Here is a 19,437-nt window from a genome sequence, read left to right on the forward strand (position 1 = left end):
CCCCAGTACTTCATTTTTAATTGCTGAATAATGTTCTATATTATGGACACATGACATTTTATATATCCATTCATATGAATAATGCTGCTGGGAATATTCATGTACATAGCTTTGTGTGTACATGTGCTCAATTCTCCCAAGTAGGCCTCGAACAGAATTTCTGGGTCATATGGCAGCTTTGTTTTGTGTTTTTAGAAACTGCCAGACTACTTTCTGAAGTGGTTGCACCATTTCACATTTTCATCATTAGTGTGTGAAGGTTCCAATTTCCTTAATCTTTATCACAGTTACTACTGTGTCTTTTTTTTATTACAGTCATCCTAATGGGTCTTCATTGTTTTCCGCGTAATGTGAGGAAAGGGCTGAACTTCACAACTCACTCTGGTAGCTACAGACAGTGACTTAACAGAGTCTAGAATTAATTAATCAATTGTGTAACATACCTTTTCGTTCTAGTAGACAGCACACCTAGACATACTGCAGGCTAATATTTTTTGAATGAATATATCAAAGAATACTAAAGAGAGAGTTGGAAAAACTGAGTAACACTTAAAAAAAGCATTTTTAACACATACATAACATAACAAAGCATTTTTTACCATATACTTTCAAAATGCAGAAGTAAATTTAACCAATTTCCTAAGAAACCAGAGTAAAATCTCCATTTACCTTCTTAGCTCTTTCAGAAATAGTTGGTGCTCTCTGCAGTATTTTTTCTTGAAGAAATTCTTTATTCTGGAGAGGAAAAGTAAGTTTTCTTCTTACAAGTTTTTATTGAACCAAAGAAGCTGACACAAATATTCACTACAATTAAAATGTGATATAGTAACTGTTTTATAAAGAAGTTTGAAGAAAGTTTCGATTCTTTTTTCTTTAATTCTAAAGCTCCTTTAGAAAAGGAGTTTCACAAATCGAGTTTCACAGATTGAAACAAAGCTTTACTGTACTGTATGAGCCATTATATATGAGAAGTTTGCTTTACCATATCTCCTTCAGGATCATGGTCCCACATTTTCAACTACAGTAACATCCCACTTATCTATTCCTCTTTGGGAAATGAGATGTTAACTAACTCAGTAGCAAACTCTAAAATGAGAGTTGAGTATTTTTCATAGATTATATTACTATTGGCGAAATTTAGTATCAATTGTTCCTGTTAAAATTTAATCTGATGTTCAAATTAATTTATACGAAAAATACATTTACTAATTCTAAAGCATGTGTCTTAATTACCAAAGGTCATAGAGATAATGCCCCCAGCAATTATCTGATCTACCCTCATTTTTCCAAACATCACCTTAAGAAAAAGCAACTTCTTAGCAGTAAATCTAATTAGGCAATGAGGAGGATTACATGAACACATAAAAATCAAAAGAATTTCTTACCTTTGCTTTTTGGAAAAATTTGTGCCTTAACAGTTCTGCTGCTGTTGGTCTAAAACCAGAAAAGAATGTTTTAATAGTTAATTCAAGTGTAATTGTGGGTTTCCATCTTCAAAAATGAGAAAAGGATTTCTTGAGCAGCGAGATATAATCTCAGTGTTCTCCACTTTCCTTAACGGGCTAAAAAGCAAAAAGCAGGATAAACTAACTCGGTACGAGACACGGAGTAGAGAAGAAAACTCAAACAGAAATGATCTGATAACTATTACAGATCCTTTGCAAAATTCATTAGTGAAATGTTTATTCTGAAATCATTACTTCTTCGTGGCTTTCAATATATTTGCTATTATTTTGCCAAGAAATATCATTTCCCAAAAACAGTGGGTAGTATCTACTTTAACAAGGCATAAAAATACATGTAACCTCACAAAGAGGAAATGGACCAACTCAAGTCCTGCGCCTCTTGACACATGCCAGCTTGCCAGCCTTCAACTTAGAAAACTACAGTCTTGGGGCGCCTGGGTGGCTCAGTTGGTTGGACGACTGTCTTCGGCTCAGGTCATGATCCTGGAGTCCCAGGATCGAGTCCCACATCAGGCTCCCAGCTCCATGGGAAGTCTGCTTCTCCTTCTGACCTTCTCCTCACTCATGTTCTCTCTCACTGTCTCTCTTTCAAATAAATAAATAAAATCTTTAAAAAAATTTTAAAAAATTAAAAAAAGAAAACTACAGTCTTAAAAATAAATCTAACAATTATCTTTAAAAAAAAATTGAAGATTCTGAAAGTAATGTATATATTCAATATATATATTGAATCTATACTCAGTTTTTTGCTCGATTGTACAGTCTTTCTTTGCTTGAATAAAGGCATCATCATTGTCAATTATACAAACTCGTAAGTAGTATGACAGGGAATAAAGAATAAACAATACTACACTTAAGACACTGGACCTGATTACACCATACACCTACCAGGTAACCCTCAGCAAATCTCTTCTCCAAGGTTCTGTATAACCTGGTCAAGTTCCTGCAGGCAGTGTTCTAAAACATTACTGTACAATATAATAAGCTAGGACTTTCAAAACAAATCCCGAGGCCCATAGCAATTAAAGCAGAATATGTGGGGGCAAACCCACACATCATTGGTTTTTAAAACTCCCCGAGTGATTCTAATGTACGCTCACACTTAAGAACCAGGGCCTCAGAGGACTATTGTACAGTTTAAGAGAAGAGATGTAAAAGTGCTACGCAAACTGAAAGCAGACATTATCCTTCCTATTTTCTCATTCAATCAAGATTTCAGTATGTTCAATAGTTTGCACCACATTGCTTTATATGATTAATACTTTTCTTCTGAGTTCATTTCCTTCTTTCTAGTGTACCATTTCTAGGACTTCTTTAAGTGATATACACGACTGGAAACTCAATTTTTGTCTTTAAAAAATCTTAATTTCATGCTTATTCTTGAATAATAGTTTGGCTAAACTAGGAATTCTGCATTGTTATTTTCTCTCAGAACTGTTCCAGTATATTCTGGCCTTAACTGTCATTAGGAAAGTGGCTGTCAGTCTACCTGCTATATTCCTCAGTCAGTAATCTGCCCCCTTAGCTTGCATTTAACAGATTCTCTTTGCCTTTGAATCCAGCAGTTTAAGAGACTTGTGTACAAATGGGAAAAGGGAAATACTGCTTGGAATTGGTGGAGGGATGGTTCTTTAACCCGAGACTATAAGTATTTCATCAATTCTAGAAAATTCTCAGCCATTATTGCTTTAAATATTGCTTCTCCTGATCTCCCTAATCTCTCCTTAAAGTCTACAGACACATATACATGTATATGTGTGTGCACACACACACTGAACCTTCCCATTCTATCCCCCAAATATTCATCTTTCTTTTTATATTTCCATTTTTATTTTTTTTTAAGATTATTTATTTATTTATTTGACAGAGAGAGATGACAAGCAGGCAGAGAGGCAGGCAGAGAGAGGAAGAAGCAGGCTCCCTGCTGAGCAGAGAGCCCAATGTGGGGCTCGATCCCAGGACCCTGAGACCATGACCGGAGCCAAAGGCAGCTGCTTAACCCACTGAGCCACCCAGGAGCCCCTATATTTCCATTTTTTAAAAATTCTTTCTGTGCTTCATTCTGAGCAATTTCCTCAGTACAGTGTGATTAAGTAAGAGCAGAAAGTCCTCAGTCAAATTGTATGGGTTGGAATTCTAGCTCCAACATTTATTAACTGTGTGACTTTGGGCAATGTTACTTAACCACTCTGTGATTCAGTTTCTTCATTTGTAAAACAGGAAAAATAATAGCACCCTCCTCATACAAGTACTGTAAAACTTAAATGAGATGATGTATGTTGTCAGTTTACAGAAGTGCCTGGTAACTTGATTAGTAGTCAACAATTATCTCTTTTTTGTTTTATTGGCTGTTCTATTTAACCAATCCACTGAAGTTTTGTTTCCTTTTTAACTTCGGAATGTTCTAAACAAGGTGTAATTTTAGTTTACAAGCTGGAAATAAGATGTTTTACAGCTTCTTTTTCTTTTGAAATAATTTTAGGCTTATAGAAGAGATGCAAAGATAATATCGAGGTCCTACATACCTGTCACCAGCTTCCCCCAATGTTAACATTTTACATAACTGTGATATAATTATCAAGAAATTAACTAAAAATATTAACATTGCTACAGACTTTAAAATATTAATACTGGTACCACATTCTAAACTATAAACTTTATTCAGGTTTCCCCAGTTTTTGCACTAACATCCTTTCTCTGCTCCAGGATCCAATCCAGAACATCATTTTGTTTTTAGTCTTTGTGTCTCCTTTATCTCCTCCAATCTGTGCCACTTTCTCAGTCACCCCTTTCCTCACTCTAAAGGAGTGGTGGTCAGGGAGTTTCCAGCATATTCCTCAATTTGGCTTTGTCTATGTTTTCTCATTACAAACTGAAGTTAAAGATCTGGGGAAGAAATACCTCAGGAGTGCTATGTCCTGCACCTGGTATCAATATCTGGGAGTATGGAATAATAAGTATGTCTTACTACTGCTAATGCTAACCTGGATCACTTGTGAAGGAGGTGTCCACTTTCAAATTTTAGTTATTGTATTTTTCATTTCTAGTAGCTCCATTTGTTTTGTCTTCTTGGTCATACTCATATTCTCTTCCTACAGTTTTGATTTCCTCCATTAGGATTTTAATTACTTTAAATATACTTATAACTTTTCAGGTATCTTTGCATTATCCAAAGTTCTTGGAGCACTAATCCTTCTGCTTGCTGTGTCTGCTGACTCTGACCTGCTGTGTAGCATTTTACTATGTGTTTTATAATTTCAGCTTCTGGTCCCTTCAGTGGAGCATTATTTGCAGGAATCTCATGGATCTGGAATTTAGAACAATTCGAATGGTATAGTTTTCTAATTGCTTCTGCCAGAAATAAAACTGGCTTGGCAAAACGTATTTTATTCTCTAATCTTGTGGGCTCCTGCATAATATGGGCCATATAAATTCTGATTGTCAATTTATGGAATGTCTAGGTCAGAGGACTGGATTATTCAGGAGAAATTCTGTTGTGTCTTTGTGATGATGGACCATATTTTGTTTTCCAGTCTGTCTTCTTACTCAAAAGACAGACTTGTAAAGGTCCCAGCCATAAGCAGGGATCTCAGTTCAGAATCTGCATTGGCTGGGCCAGTATCTCATTTTCCCCACCTGGAAATCCGAAATCTAACTGAGTATGTCATTGGAATGAAAAGTGTCCCACTAAGGGTGGCCCAGGATCAGTTCATGATATATCTTCTCTGAATTAGGTCATCCTCATCATTTCTAGCACCTGAGGTGGAAGCTTATCTCTGGGTTTGGTTTTTAAGTTTCATAAATTTATTCAGCACTTCTGGGTATTTGTGACCAAAAAATCCTGTTATTTTAGTCAGTTAACTAAGCTAAAGCCAAAGTATTCCCTGTTTTTTTAATACTAATTTATTCAGAAAAAGAAAAAAAAGTTCTAATAGCACAGGTTTGAACTTTGCTACCTGTTTTTCTTCTCCTTTCCAGTATTTCAAACAGTAAATTCTGAAGCCCCATGAAATATACTAAGGACGTGACTAAGGGTATCATTTAAAATCTATTACTTTTGTTGACTGTTAGAGAAACCAAAATTTAAAAACTCTTAGTGCTAAAAAACTGAGTAGAATATATGTGTGAAACAGAAAAATGAGATACAGTGGAAACAGTCCTAGGTAAAGAATCAGGAGTTTTGGACTCAAGTCCTACCTCAATGACTAGGTAGCTGACTGACCTTAAAGATAAAAGGTTGTACTCAATGACTTCCAACACCATTTGATCTGTTTAATTCATAAAGATACAGACACTAGATGATCATGTTTATTCACTTACTTGCCTTCCAATCTGTCTAGTGTTAACAAGTAAGTGCTCTGCATTTTTGGTCCACTCATCAAAATATCTTTCCTTTAAGGAAATACTTATGATTGTTTGGTATTACATATAACATTTTTTTGTGTATCTCCTTTGTTATTAAAATTGTAAACAGCATCAAAATATTTGTTTGCTTATGACTTTTAAATGCATTAAAAACAAGCCTTCCCACTAACATATTTTATTAACACAGAATTCACAAAACACAAATATATGAAAAATGAGCCAGGAACTAGCTGAAGTATTAGAGTACACCTTATACTAAAGTACACTATATACTAAAGAAGGGAGAAAGTAATTCATTCATTTCCAATCTAGTGTAACAGTCCCTGTATATATTTTTTAAAGTTTATATTTAAATAAATACAAATGCATTTGAATATGCACAAATAACTTCCTGCACATGAATGTATGTATCTAATACTTAGACATCCCACAATGGTTTACAGTATTAGGTGAAGAGAAATGTAAGCTTTATCTCATATTTTACCTTTTTTCTGGATCCTTTTGAAGGCACAATGAAATCATTTTCCTAAATGATTTTCCATATTTTTTCAGCATTTCTTTGTCTTGAACACCAGTTTCCAAAGAAGGAGGATCATTTTGTAGTGTCAGCATTAAAACCTGGAAAATTTTTCAATACGAAATTTCTGATGCCTCATTAAGTTAAATATTGTGGTCAACATTCTTCAATATAGACAACCTCCCAATATATAAGCAGTTCACTCTAGACCAGTTATTTGGACACAGAGTTATTTAGGTGTTTTCCACACAAGTAATATCCTACAGATAGTTGGTTTCCCAGGTAAAGTGGCTGCAAGGGTTCAACTGTATCAGCACTGAATGCCCTTTAGTAAGAACCCTTTCTTCATGCCCTCTGTCCCCATTCTTATACTGCCAAACTACCTGCAAAAAAAATTAAAATCAGGGATGCCTGAGTGGCACAGTTGGTTAAGGGTCCCACATCAGGCTCCTTGCTCAGCGGGGAGCCTGCTTTTCCCTCTGTCTGTTCTGCGTGCTGCTTCCCCTGCTTGTTCTCTCTCTCTCTCTCTCTATGTCACAAATAAACAAATAAATCTTTTTTAAAAAGTCTTTATCTTTAAAAAAAAAAAAAACTTTATAAAACAGTTAAAATCACAGCAAATTTAAAAATAAAATACCATCAAGTAATAAATAAATAAAACCATAGCAAAATTAAAAATGTCATCTTGCTGATTCTACCTATTCATGGCTCTGTTGGAACATGACCCCTTGTAATCTGGCCTTCTCTTCCCAGAACTCCTCAGCCACTCCTTACTTTTTCTTCTTAATTAACATATAACATATTGTTTCAGGGGTACAGGTCTGTGAATCATCATCTTACACAATTCACAGCACTCACCACAGCACATACCCTCCCCAATGTCCATCACTCAGCCACTCTATCCCTCCCTCACCCTGTCGCCCCCACCCCAGCAGCCCTCAGTTTGTTTCCTGAGATTAAGAGTCTCCTATGGTTTGTCTCCCTCCCTGGTCCCATCCTATTTCATTTGCCCTTCCTTCCCCCCGGCCCTGCCTCTCAAATTCCTCATATCAGAGAGATCATATGATAACTGTCTTTCTCTGACTGACTTATTTCACTTAGCATAATATCTTCTAATTCTATCCACGGTGTTGCAAATGGCAAGATTTTGGTAGTGTTCCATTATATACATATACCACATCATTTTTTTTTTTTTTAAGATTTTATTTATTTGGGTGCCTGGGTGGCTCAGTGGTTAAGCCGCTGCCTTCGGCTCAGGTCATGATCTCAGGGTCCTGGGATCGAGTCCCGCATCGGGCTCTCTGCTCAGCAGGGAGCCTGCTTCCTCCTCTCTCTCTCTCTGCCTGCCTCTCTGCCTACTTGTGATTTCTCTCTGTCAAATAAATAAATAAAAAAAATCTTTAAAAAAAAAAAAAAAAAAAAAAGATTTTATTTATTTGTCAGAGAGAGGGAGAGCGAGAAAGCGAGCACAGGCAGGCAGAGGGAGAAGCAGGCTCCCTGCTGAGCAAGAAGCCTGATGTGGGACTTGATCCCAGGACGCTGGGATCATGACCTGAGCCAAAGGCAGCTGCTTAACCAACAGAGCCACCCAGGCGTCCCATACCACATCTTCTTTATCCATTCAACTGTTGATGGACTTTCCATAGGTTCTTTCCATAGTTTGGCTATAATGGACATTGCTGCTATAAACATTCAGGTGCACGTGCCCCTTTGGATCACTACATTTGTTATCTTTAGGGTAGTAGTGTGATTGCTGGGTTGTAGAGGAGCTCTATTTTCAACTTTTTGAAGAACTTCCACACTGTTTTCCAGAGTGGCTGCACCAGTATGCATTCCCACTGACAGTGTAGGAGGGTTTCCCTTTCTACGCATCCTCGCCAACACGCGTCGTTTCCTGACTGGTTAATTTTAGACATTCTGATTGGTGTGAGGTGGTATCTCACTGTGGTTTTGATTTGTATTTCCCTGATGCCGAGTAATGCTGAGCACTACTTTTTTATGTGTCTGTTGGACATCTGGATGTCTTCTTTGCAGAGATATCTGTTCATGTTTTCTCCTCAGCCATTCCTGAGAAACCACTGATAATACCTAGTTAACAGAGCAGCAGCCTTTTTCAGTTTTCACTCCTCCTACCTTCTCTGTGGTAACTGACAGTTTTGATTATTCTGTCCATCCTAAATCTCTCCTTCTTTGACTTTCATGGCAACATACTAGTTTGATGCACATAGGTGTTAATAAGGAAGGTCATATTTATATAATGAGATTCGGAGTGATTTCTAAATTGTATGACTTCTTTATAGAAGCATAAACCACTTTCTTTTTATTTTTTTAATATTTTATTTATTTATTTGATAGAAAAAGAGATCACAAGTAGGCACAGCAGCAAGCAGAGAGAGAGGGAAGCAGGCTTCCTGCTGAGCAGACAGCCTGATACGGGGCTCGATCCCAGGACCCTGAGATCACAACCTAGGCTGAAGGCAGCAGCTTACCCACTGAGCCACCCAGGCGCCTCACATAAGCCACTTTCTAAACACAAAGTTAACACTAAAGAATAAAAGGGGGCTGTAGTCAGAACTAATACTTGCTTTTCAGATTCAATTTGTATTTACTGAAATGGAATTACTAAAAGATGGAGGTATTTCTCATTCTGGGCGAATAGGCTAACATGTGTATGTCTGGCTACAATTATAGGACTCACTGCCTTCGGTGTATAAAAAATAAATCTCATCTCCTCCCCCACCTCCTTTTAAAAAATAAACCATTCCTTTGGCCTTAAAATAGCTTCCCACTTTATAGTTCTAAAAACTCACCATTTTCAAAACCATTTATTTCCTAGGAGTAGGCTCTGAAAAGAAACTGGGACATGGGCTGGGATAGTACTTTGACTATGAACCTCACCTTCATTGGTGGATACTTATGGTAAGGAGCTGCCCCTGTAGCCAGTTCAATTGCTGTGATCCCAAAACTCCAGATGTCAGCTTTGAAATCATAGCCTCGAACCTGTAAAGAATATAAAGATATACATGATTACTTTTAACACCCTAAAAGCACTTTAATTTAAATTTATTTTTTCTTTAGTAATCTCTACACCCAATGCGAGGCTTGAACCCATGACTGAGATCAAATGTAGCATGCTCTTCTGACTGAGCCAGCCAAGTACCCCTAAAAGCACTTTTAAAACGTAATTTCTAATACATATCAAGAACCATTAAACTGTTCATTCGCTTTAAATCAATAAAGTAATCTAGAGTAGGCAAAGGCTAAATATATTTGGTAACAGACGAAAGAAAAAGCAATCAGAATGTACGTTCCTCAACAATGGGGAAATTGTTAAGTACGGAATACTCACTTAAAAGAAACGATAGTCAACTAAAAACAATGTAAATGAATTCTACATGAAAATACGGAAAACCACGTGTGATAAAGCATTTATGAAGAAAAAAGAATACAAAATTCCTCACAAGTTTTGATACTCATTACAAAAGTGTATAATCTTGTTTTGTTTTTTTTTTTAAGGAAAAGGATAGAACTAGAACAAAACTATTAGGCAGTAGTGTTATGTCTTTGGTTTTCCAAATTTTCTATGTTATAGTCTTATTTAATCTCCTTAATTTTTATAATGAAAAAAGACACAAGGGGGTTTGAATATTTTCAGTTGTTGATGTGAACATGTGGCCAAATTTGTCCTTTTATACTATAATGAGCACATTATAAAATTAAGTATTTTCTTTTTTAAAATAATTTTATTTATTTGAGAGAGAGAGAGAGCGAGCGCATGAGAAGAGGGAAGGTCAGAAGGAGAAGCAAACTCCCCACCAAGCAGGGAGCCCGATGTGGGACTCGATCCTGAGACTCCAGGACCATGACCCGAGCAGAAGGCAGTCACTTAACCAACTGAGATACCCAGGCACCCCAAATATTTTCATTTTCTATCTTGAGCAACACAGGAGAAGAAATATATGGGGGGTGTATGTGGTTTGGGACCTGAAATTAAAGCTCCATATAATGTGCTGCCTTGAAATGTGGCAAAAGAGGGTGGGCCCCTAATAAACTAAGTGCAAGTTCCCCTCCCAAGTCTGCTCCTAAGGATAAGGTCCCTTAGCCCAACAATCCTGCTCAACTGGACCAGGCCAAGTTCCTGCTCAGCCTTGAGTAGCAGGTTTCAGTTTCCCACCAGCCCTCAGAATTATTCAAATGAGCCAATCACCCTCGCAAGGAAACCAAGGGGCACCTCACTCTCTTGATACTACAAGGTCTGTTTCCCACAGCAACCGTTTACCTACTCTCTTCCCGAGAGGAGCCTCAAGTGTCATGTTGCGTCCTCTCCCTGCAGCTCTGTGTGTACGTGACAAATGAACTGCTGTCAGTCTTACCAGTCCAGTGTAAGGTGTCCAGCATCTGCATAACCCTAGAGTAGGAATGCTTCCCTCACCAACAGGGTGAACACAAGCACTGTAAGAGTTATAAGTGAATTCGGTTCTACATACTGACTTTGATATACTTAAAAGATACCCATGTAAAACACCTAGAGGAAGTTTGAAACATCCATCTAGGGGTTTAGGAAATAAGACTAGCATGACTATACTTTGGAAAATATAATAGATGGGGCGCCGGGCGGCTCAGTTGGTGGAGTGTTATGATTCTTGATGTCAGGGTTGTGGATTAGAGCCACAACCCAGCAAAGATTACTTAAAATAGATGTAGAGAATACTTAAAAATAAAATGTAGAGATTACTTAAAATGTAGAGATTACTTAAAAATAAATGTAGATTTATTTTTGTAGAGGTTATTTAAAAATAAAATCTTGAGGGGGTGCCTGGGGGCTCAGTGAGTTAAGCAACCCAGTCTTGATTTCAGCTCAGGTCATGATCTCAGAGTCATGAGATGAAGCCCTGCATTTGGCTCTGCATTCTGTGAAGAGTGCTTCTCCCTCTCCCTCCCCCTCTACCCCCTGCCTTGGCTCACGTTCTATCTCAAATAAATACAATCTTAAAAAAATTTAATTTTGTTTAAGCACTCCTAAAGCTGCTCTTCAGGAGCAATCTGGCTGGCTCAGTCCGTATAGCACACAACTCTCAAATCTCAGGGTTGCTGAGTTCAAGCCCCACACTGGATGTGTAGACTACCTAAGGTAAAATAAATAGATAAATAAATAAAACTTTCAAAAAAACATAAAAAACTTCAAAGAAAATAGAATGGGTGGAAAGCAGAGATGAGGCTAATTAGTGAGAGAAGAATTCAAGAACAGGTCCTGGGAAGTAGAAGGAAGGCAGAAAAGAAGTCAGACACAGCCTGGCAGGACAGGTAGGGGAAGAATGCTGAAGATGTAAATAAAGGTGGAAATGATCAACTGCTGAGATGTAAACAGAAAAGCTGAAGATGTAAATAAAGGTGGAAATGATCAACTGTTTCAAATGACAAGAGAACAAGTAAGGCAAGGAATAAGAAATGAGCCCTGATTTCAGAATTAGCAGAGTTTCCATAAAATGACTACATGAGCAACATCTGACTGTAGTTGTTTGAAAGCAAATGGGAAATGAGGTTGTGGACGAAACTCGTCCTTCAAGAACCACAGCAGTGAATCTACGTGTACAAAGATTAGGTCGTTTAATTTGTAACACAGAAACTTTTACTAAACCAATCTTCATTATATTATTCCTTAGGTTGTATTTGTTACAAATCCTGAGTTTCATATATCATTTGTAAAGGTCTAGAGTTCTGTTTCCAAGGGTGGGACCCAAATCCTAACCGAGGAACAGAAACATGTATTTCCCGAAGCTAATCCAGCATACATATCCCCACTTTTTCAAAGACCCCATTAAGCCATTTGGCTTATATGAAAGACCTATAGTAGTTCCTGTTTACACTATGGAAAGAAATCGGGAAAGGGTTTTCCTTTTACAAAAAAAGTGAAAATGACGTTCAGTGCTTGCCATGACAGAGGCAGCGCCCGGGCTGAGCAACAAGCCTAGTGTAGCTCAGCTCCTTCCTGGGGAACCACATTCAGGTCAATCCACCAGAGCTTTGAATTATGTGAGTATCTGTTTTAACTCAATTTATTTTCTGTATCCAATAGCAAGATGTGTTCTATGGTATCGGAAAGGCCGAAGAGGTTATTTTTGTGTGTCTGAAAATGCTAAAAAATTTTTACAAATAAATTAGTGGTCACTGTTTCTTTCCTTTGTGCCATTTCAGCTTACAAGGGTTTCACAGAACAAACTACTTTCCATTAGTGGGGGATACCTGCACAACTGTACACCAAACAAAAGCAAATGTTGCTGTTATTTTTTTCATTCTGTACAAAACCATAAACCATTTTAAAAAAATGAAAGACAGGGGCACCTGGGTGGCTCAGTGGCTAAAGCCTCTGCCTTCTGCTCGCTCAGGTCATGATCCCAGGGTCCTGGGATCTAGCCTCGCGTCGGGCTCTCTGCTCAGCAGGGAGCCTGCTTCCTCCTCCTCCTCTCTTTCTCTGCCTGCCTCTCTGCCTACTTGTGATCTGTCAAATAAATCAAAATCTTAAAAAAAAAAAAAAATGAAAGACAAAGTACCTGTTCCATAACTTCAGGCGCCATCCAGCAAGGAGTTCCAACAAAGGTCTTTCTCACTTTATTTCGGGTAATATCACCACCAGTTGCTAAAAAAGCACTAACTCCAAAGTCTGAAATAGATAAAAGAGCAAGGTATTAGAAGTATATCAACTCAGGCAGACAGGAAAATAATATAGTCTACATACAAACAACATGACACTTTCTCTTCTTTCCACTGAAATTCTTGACTAACGACATAGCTTACCAGGTCCCTCACTCCGCTCTCCACCCTCACACATGATTATCTCAACAGATTTTCCTCCTTGCTCCAGTCCATTCAATTAACATCCCCTGGACTAAAAATCTGTACCTACTACACAATAATTCTTAATTCTCCTTCTCCCCAGCCAGCGGCAACCATCATTCTAACTTTCTTTCTCTATGACTTTGAATACTCTAAGGACTTCATATAGGTAAAATCATATTTGTCTTTTGTAGCTGGATTATTTTACTTAGCATAATGTCCTTGACATTTATCCATTTTGCAGCATATTACAGAATTTCCTTCCTTTATAGGCTGATGTAATACGTATATACCATATTGTGTGTATTCTTTCATGTGTTAATGGGCCCTTGGGTTGCTTCCCCATTTTAGCCATGGAGAATATGCTGTTGTGAAAAGGAGTGTCCCAATAATTGTCTGAGCCCCTCCTCTCAGTTCTTCGGGATTCTATACCCAGAAGTGGAACTGCTGGACTACATAGTAATTTTGCTTTTCATTCTTTGAGGAACTGCCATACTATTTTCCAGAGCAGCTGTACCATTTTATGTTGCTACTAACAGTGAACAAAGATTTCAGTTTCTCTATATCCTCTATTTCCTAATTTTGGGGGATTTTTTGAATAGTAGCCATCCTGATAGATCCAAGGTTGGATCTCACTATAGGTCTGATTTGCATTTCCCTAATGATTAGTGATGTTGAACATATTTTTAACATGCTTATTAGCAATCTGTATGTCCTCTCTGGAGAAATGTCTACTTAAGCCCATATTCTAAAAAATTCAATTTATTTAAACTAAAACCCAAACCAGTTCATTCATTTTTCCTGTCCCCCACCCCTGACTCTGGTAACCACCAATCTGTTCTCTGTTATCTATGTGAGCTTAGTGTTGAATAGATACATTAGCCCTCAAGGTCTATCCATGTTGTCACAAATGGAAAGATTTCATTATTTTTTATGACTGAATGATATTCCACTGTATGTATACACCACAATTTGTCTATCCATTCTGAGACCTGTATCAATGAGCTTACTATCTACATTTCCTTCTAGGAGCTTTAAGGTTTCAGGTCTTATATTCAAGATTTGAACCTATTTTGAGTTAATTTTTATTTATAGTGTAACAGAGTGATCCAATCCAGCTTCACTCTTTTGCATGTGGCTATCCAATATTCCCAATACCACTTACTGAAGATACTATCCTTTCCCCATTGTATATTCTTCATTATTATAAATAATCATGAAATTAACTCACATATTTCTTTTTGAGTTAGTGTTTTCATTTTCCTCAGATAAATACCCAGAAGTGGAATTACTAGGTCATACAACAGCTCTATTTTTAATTTTCTAAGGAAACTCCATACTGTTTTCCACTAGCTGCACCAATTTATATTCCCACCAACAGTGCGCAAGGGTTCTGGTTTTTCCACATCCTTCCCAATGCTTGTTGCTTCCAATCTTTTTGATAATAATCATTCTAACAGGTGTGAAACAGTATCTTGTATATGAGACTCTGATTTGCATTTCCCTAAGAATTAATGACGTATAGCATCTTTTCAGTTTATCTGTTGGCAATCTGTATGTCTTCTTTGGAAAAATGTCTCTTCAGATCTTCTGCCCATTTCTTAATCAGGTAGTTCAGTCTTTGATAATGAGTTGTACAAGTTCTTTATGTATTTTGGATATTAGTCCCTTACCAGATGTATGATTTGCAAATATTTTCTTCCATTCAGTAGGATGCCTTTTCATTTTGTTGATACCCTTTGCTGTGCACGTTTTTATTTTGATATTCCCATTTGTTCATTTTTGCCTTAGCTGCTTTTGGTGTCAGATTCAAAAAAACATCACGAAGACCTATATCAAGGAGCCTGCTATCCATGTTTTCTAGGTGTTTTATGGCTTCATGTCTTTTTTTTTTAATTTAAGATATTTATCTATTTATTTATTTAAGAGAGTGAATGTATGTAACCAAAAGAAAGCATAAGCAGGGGGAGGGGACAGAGGAAAAAGCAGGCCCCTTCCTGAGTAGGGGCCCGATGAGGAACTTGATCCCCGAATCCTGAGATCATGACCTGAGCTGAAGGCAGATGGTGAACTGACTGAACCATCCAGGTGTCCCTATAGTTTCATGTCTTACATTCAGATCTTTTATTTAATTTTTGCACATCATATAAAATGGTGCTCTACCTTCATTCTTTTACATGTGACTGTTTAATTTTCCCAACACCATTTATGAAGACTGTATACCCACTGTATACTCTTGACTCCTCTAGGATATATTAATTACCCATGTGTGGGTTTATTTCTGGGCTTTCTATTCTGTATCATGGATCTCTGTGTCCACTTTTATGCCAGTATCACACTGTTTAATTATTACAATATACTGAACTACATACTTTGAAATCACTGAGCATGATGCCTCCTCCAGCTTTGTTCTTACTCACCACTGCTGTGGCTATATGAGGTTTTTCATGGTTCCACACAAATTTTAGGATTATTTGTTTTATTTCTCTGAAAAAATGATCCATTATAATTTTGTTACAAATTATACTGAATCAGGACAACTGGGGGCTCCATTGGTTAGGTGGCTGCCTTTGGCTCAGATTCATAATGCTAAGATCTGAGATCGAGTCCCCCATCAGGCTCCTTGCTCTGCAGGAAGCCTGCTTCTCTCTTTCCCTCTGCCTGCCACTTTGTCTGCTCATACGCGCACGCGTTCTCTCTCTCTCTGTTAAATAAATAAATTAAGTCTTTAAAGAAAAAAAAAAAAAGGAAATTATACTAAATCTGTGTATTGTTTCAGGTAGTATACACATTTTAACAATATAAACGCTTCCAATTCATAAGCACAGAATATCTATTAATGTCTCCAACATCTTTCTTTAATGTCTTGTAGTTCTCTATGTACTGGTCTTTTATCTCTTTGGTTAAATTTATTACTAGGTATTTTTATTTTTTTGATGCAACTACAAATAGGATTATTTTCTTAATTTCTGATAGTTATTAATGTACAGAAATGCAACAGATTTTCATGTACTGATTTTGTATCCTGCAACTTGATCATTCTAACAGTTTTCTGATGGGAGTCTTTAGGATTTTCTAAATTTAATATCATGTCACCTCTGCACAGTGACAGTTTTACTTCTTGTTTTCTAATTTGGATGCCTTTGATCTCTCTTTCTTGCCTAACTGCTCTGCTAGTACTATACCGAATAAAAGTGGCGAAAGTGCGCATCTTTGTTTTGGTTCATCATCTTACAGGAAAGCCTTTCAGCTTTCTACCAGTAAGTATATTGTTAGCTGTGGGCTTTAACATACATGGCCTTTGCTGTAAGCTATGCTCCCTCTATACCAGCTTTACAGAGAATTAGAAATGGATATTAAATGTTGTTAAATGCTTTTACCACATCTGCTGAGATGATATAATTTGTATCCTTCACTTTGTTTATGTGGTATATCCCCTTGAATAATCTATGTAAGTTAAACAATCCTTGCATCCCTGGAATAAGACCACTACTACATCAAGGTGTATGGTCCATTTAATGTACCGCTGAACTGAGTTTACTATAGTTTTGTTGAAGATTTCTGCATCTATGTCCGTCAGAATATTAACCTGTAATTTTCTTTTCTTTTGGCATTCTTGTCTGCTTTTGGTATCACGGTAAGGCTGGCCTCATAAAATATGTTTAGAAGAGTTCTCATCTCTCACTATTTTTTAGAAGAGTTTGAGAAGGATTGGTATTTTTCCTTCAATGGTTGGTTCACCAGTGAAGCTGTCTGATACTGGACTTTCGTTTGTTGGGAGTTTTTTTGTTTTTGTTTTTTTTGTTTTGTTTTGTTTTGTTTTGTTTTAAAGATTTTATTTATTTATTTGACAGACAGAGACCACAAGTAAGCAGAGAGGCAGGCAGAGAGAGAGGAGGAAGCAGGCTCCCTGCTGAGCAGAGAGCCCGATGTGGGGTTTGATCCCAGGACCCTGGGATCATGACCCGAGCCGAAGGCAGAGGCTTTAACCCACTGAGCCACCCAGGCGCCCCTGTTGGGAGGTTTTTGATTACTGATTCAATCTCTTTACTAGTAATTGGTTTGTTCAGATTTTTTATTTCATCATGATTCAGTCTTGGTAGGTTGTATGTTTTCAGAAATTTATCCATTTCTTCTAAATTGTTCAATTTGTTAGCATATGATTGCTCACAGCAAACTATCAGTTTAACTTCTATTTTTTCATTTTTCATTTTATTTACTTGAGTATTCTTTTTCTTGGTGAATCGAAGCTAAAGGTTTGCAAATTTTGTTTTCCTCTCAAAGAACTAGTTCTAGTTTCAGTGACCTCTTCTATTGTCATTATAGTCTCTATTTCATTTACTTCTGTTCTAATCTTTATTTCCTTCCTTCTGCTAACTGGGTTTTATTTGTTCTTCTTTTTCTAGTTCCTTGAGGTATGAAGTTGTTCGGGATTTTATTTCTTGGAGTAGGCATTTATCACTATGAACTTCCCTTTTAGAACTGCTTTTGTTGGGGTGCCTGGGTGGCTCAGTTGGTTAAGCACCTGCCTTCAGTTCAGGTCATGATTCCAGGGTCCTGAGATCAAGCCCCAGGTCAGGCTCCCTGCTTCTCCCTCTTCCCACTGGCTTATGCTCTCTCAATCAATAGATAAAATCTTTTAAAAAAGAAAAGAAAGAAAGAAAAAGAACTGCTTTTATTTTCAGAACCAAGTGGTGATTGAGGTGGTGGAGGGAAGAACTGCTTTCGCTGCATCCAACAAATGTGGTATGTTACCCTTCCACTTCATTTGTCATAAGGTATTTTCTAGTTTCTTCAATGACCCATTGGTTGTTCAGAAGCATGTTGTTTAATTCCCACATATTTGTAAATTTTCCCACTTTCTTCACATAAATTTCTAGCTTCTAAAAGGCATGTCTGGAAAAAATGCTTGCTCTGATTCCAGGCCTCTTAAGTTTATTAAGACTTATTCTGTCATCTAACATATGATTTGTTTTGAAACTGTTCCATGTGTACTTGTGAAGAATGTGTATTTGCTGCTTTAGGAAGGAATGTTTTGTAAATGTATATTAAGTCTATCTCTGGTCTAATGCATCATTTAAGGCTGATGTTTCCTTCTTGATTTTCTGTTTGGATGACCTATCCATTGATTAAAGTGGAGGTATTAAAGCCCCCTCCCCTACTCTTATTACTGTACTACTGGCTATTTCTCTCTTCAGGTCTATTAATATTTACTTTATAAAATTAGATGCTTCCAATGTTGGGTGCATAAATATTCACAGGTGTTTTGTTCTTTTTTCAGATTGACTCCATTATCCTTTTGTAATGCCCTACTTTATCTCTTATTCTGATCTTGTTCTGAAGTCCACTTTGATGTATCTACTTCACTTGCAATTTTTGTCTCTCCTTCTTTCCTTGTCCATCAAGCTAAACGTTTGTCAGTTTTGGTGATCTTTCCAAAGAATCACTTTTCTACTGCTTTTCTATTCTCTATTTCCTTTATCTCTTCTCTAAATTTTATTATTTTCTTCCTTCTGCTAGAGTTAGGTTTAGTTTCTTCCTTTTCTAATTCCTTAAGGTGTAAAGTAAGATTGTTGGTTTGCTATCTTATTTTTTAAATAAAGTGTCTTTAGCTATAAACTTGCCCGTTAGCAATACGTTTGCTATGTCCCATTAGTTCTGATATATTGATTTTGTTTTCATTCATCTCTAGGTAAAAACTTGCCCCTTAGCAATACTTTAGCTATGTCCCATAAGTTCTGATATATTGGTTTTGCTTTCATTCATCTCTAGGTATTTTTAAATTTTCCTTGTGAAGCTTTCCTTTTTTCATTGGTTGTTTGAGCGTGTGTTTAGTTTCTGTGAATTTGTGAATTGTGGTCAGGAAAGTATTTTGTATAATATTTTTAAAAATCTATTGGGACTCAAGGCACCTGGGTGGCTCAGTGGGTTAAGTAGCCAAGTCTAGATTTCAGCTCAGGTCATGATCTCAGGTGCCCACATCAGGCTCCATGCTCAGTGGGGAGGAGTCTGCTTAGGGATTCTTTTTTCCTCTCCCTGTGCCCATCCCCCAGCTCATGCATACTCTTTCTCTAAAATAAATAAATCTTAAAATAAAATAAAATATAATCTATCAGGACTCAATATGTGGTCTAACATGGTCTACCCCAGAAAATGCCCCGTGAGCACTTAAGAATACACATCCTAATCCTGTTGAGCTCTGTACATCTGTTAGCTCTAGGTGGTATTCTATAATGTATTAAGTTTTTCATTTTC

At 37.1% G+C, this 19,437-nt stretch overlaps 1 protein-coding gene across 3 annotated transcripts in view; it reads right to left on the reverse strand.

Moving 5' to 3' along the window:
* OXSR1 (oxidative stress responsive kinase 1) overlaps positions 1-19,437 on the reverse strand; it is a 100,608-nt gene that overhangs the window by 20,876 nt on the left and 60,295 nt on the right. For all 3 annotated transcript variants that reach the window (XM_059162074.1, XM_059162075.1, XM_059162076.1), the window contains 5 exons: positions 12,900-13,009; positions 9,247-9,348; positions 6,316-6,449; positions 1,386-1,434; positions 670-735 (listed from right to left, as the gene is read on the reverse strand). In XM_059162074.1, coding sequence (XP_059018057.1) covers positions 670-735; positions 1,386-1,434; positions 6,316-6,449; positions 9,247-9,348; positions 12,900-13,009 — 461 coding nt within the window. The remainder of the gene's footprint in view (positions 1-669; positions 736-1,385; positions 1,435-6,315; positions 6,450-9,246; positions 9,349-12,899; positions 13,010-19,437) is intronic.

This window comes from Mustela lutreola, chromosome 2, assembly GCF_030435805.1.
Source record: "Mustela lutreola isolate mMusLut2 chromosome 2, mMusLut2.pri, whole genome shotgun sequence".
Classification (NCBI taxonomy): Eukaryota; Metazoa; Chordata; class Mammalia; order Carnivora; family Mustelidae; genus Mustela; species Mustela lutreola.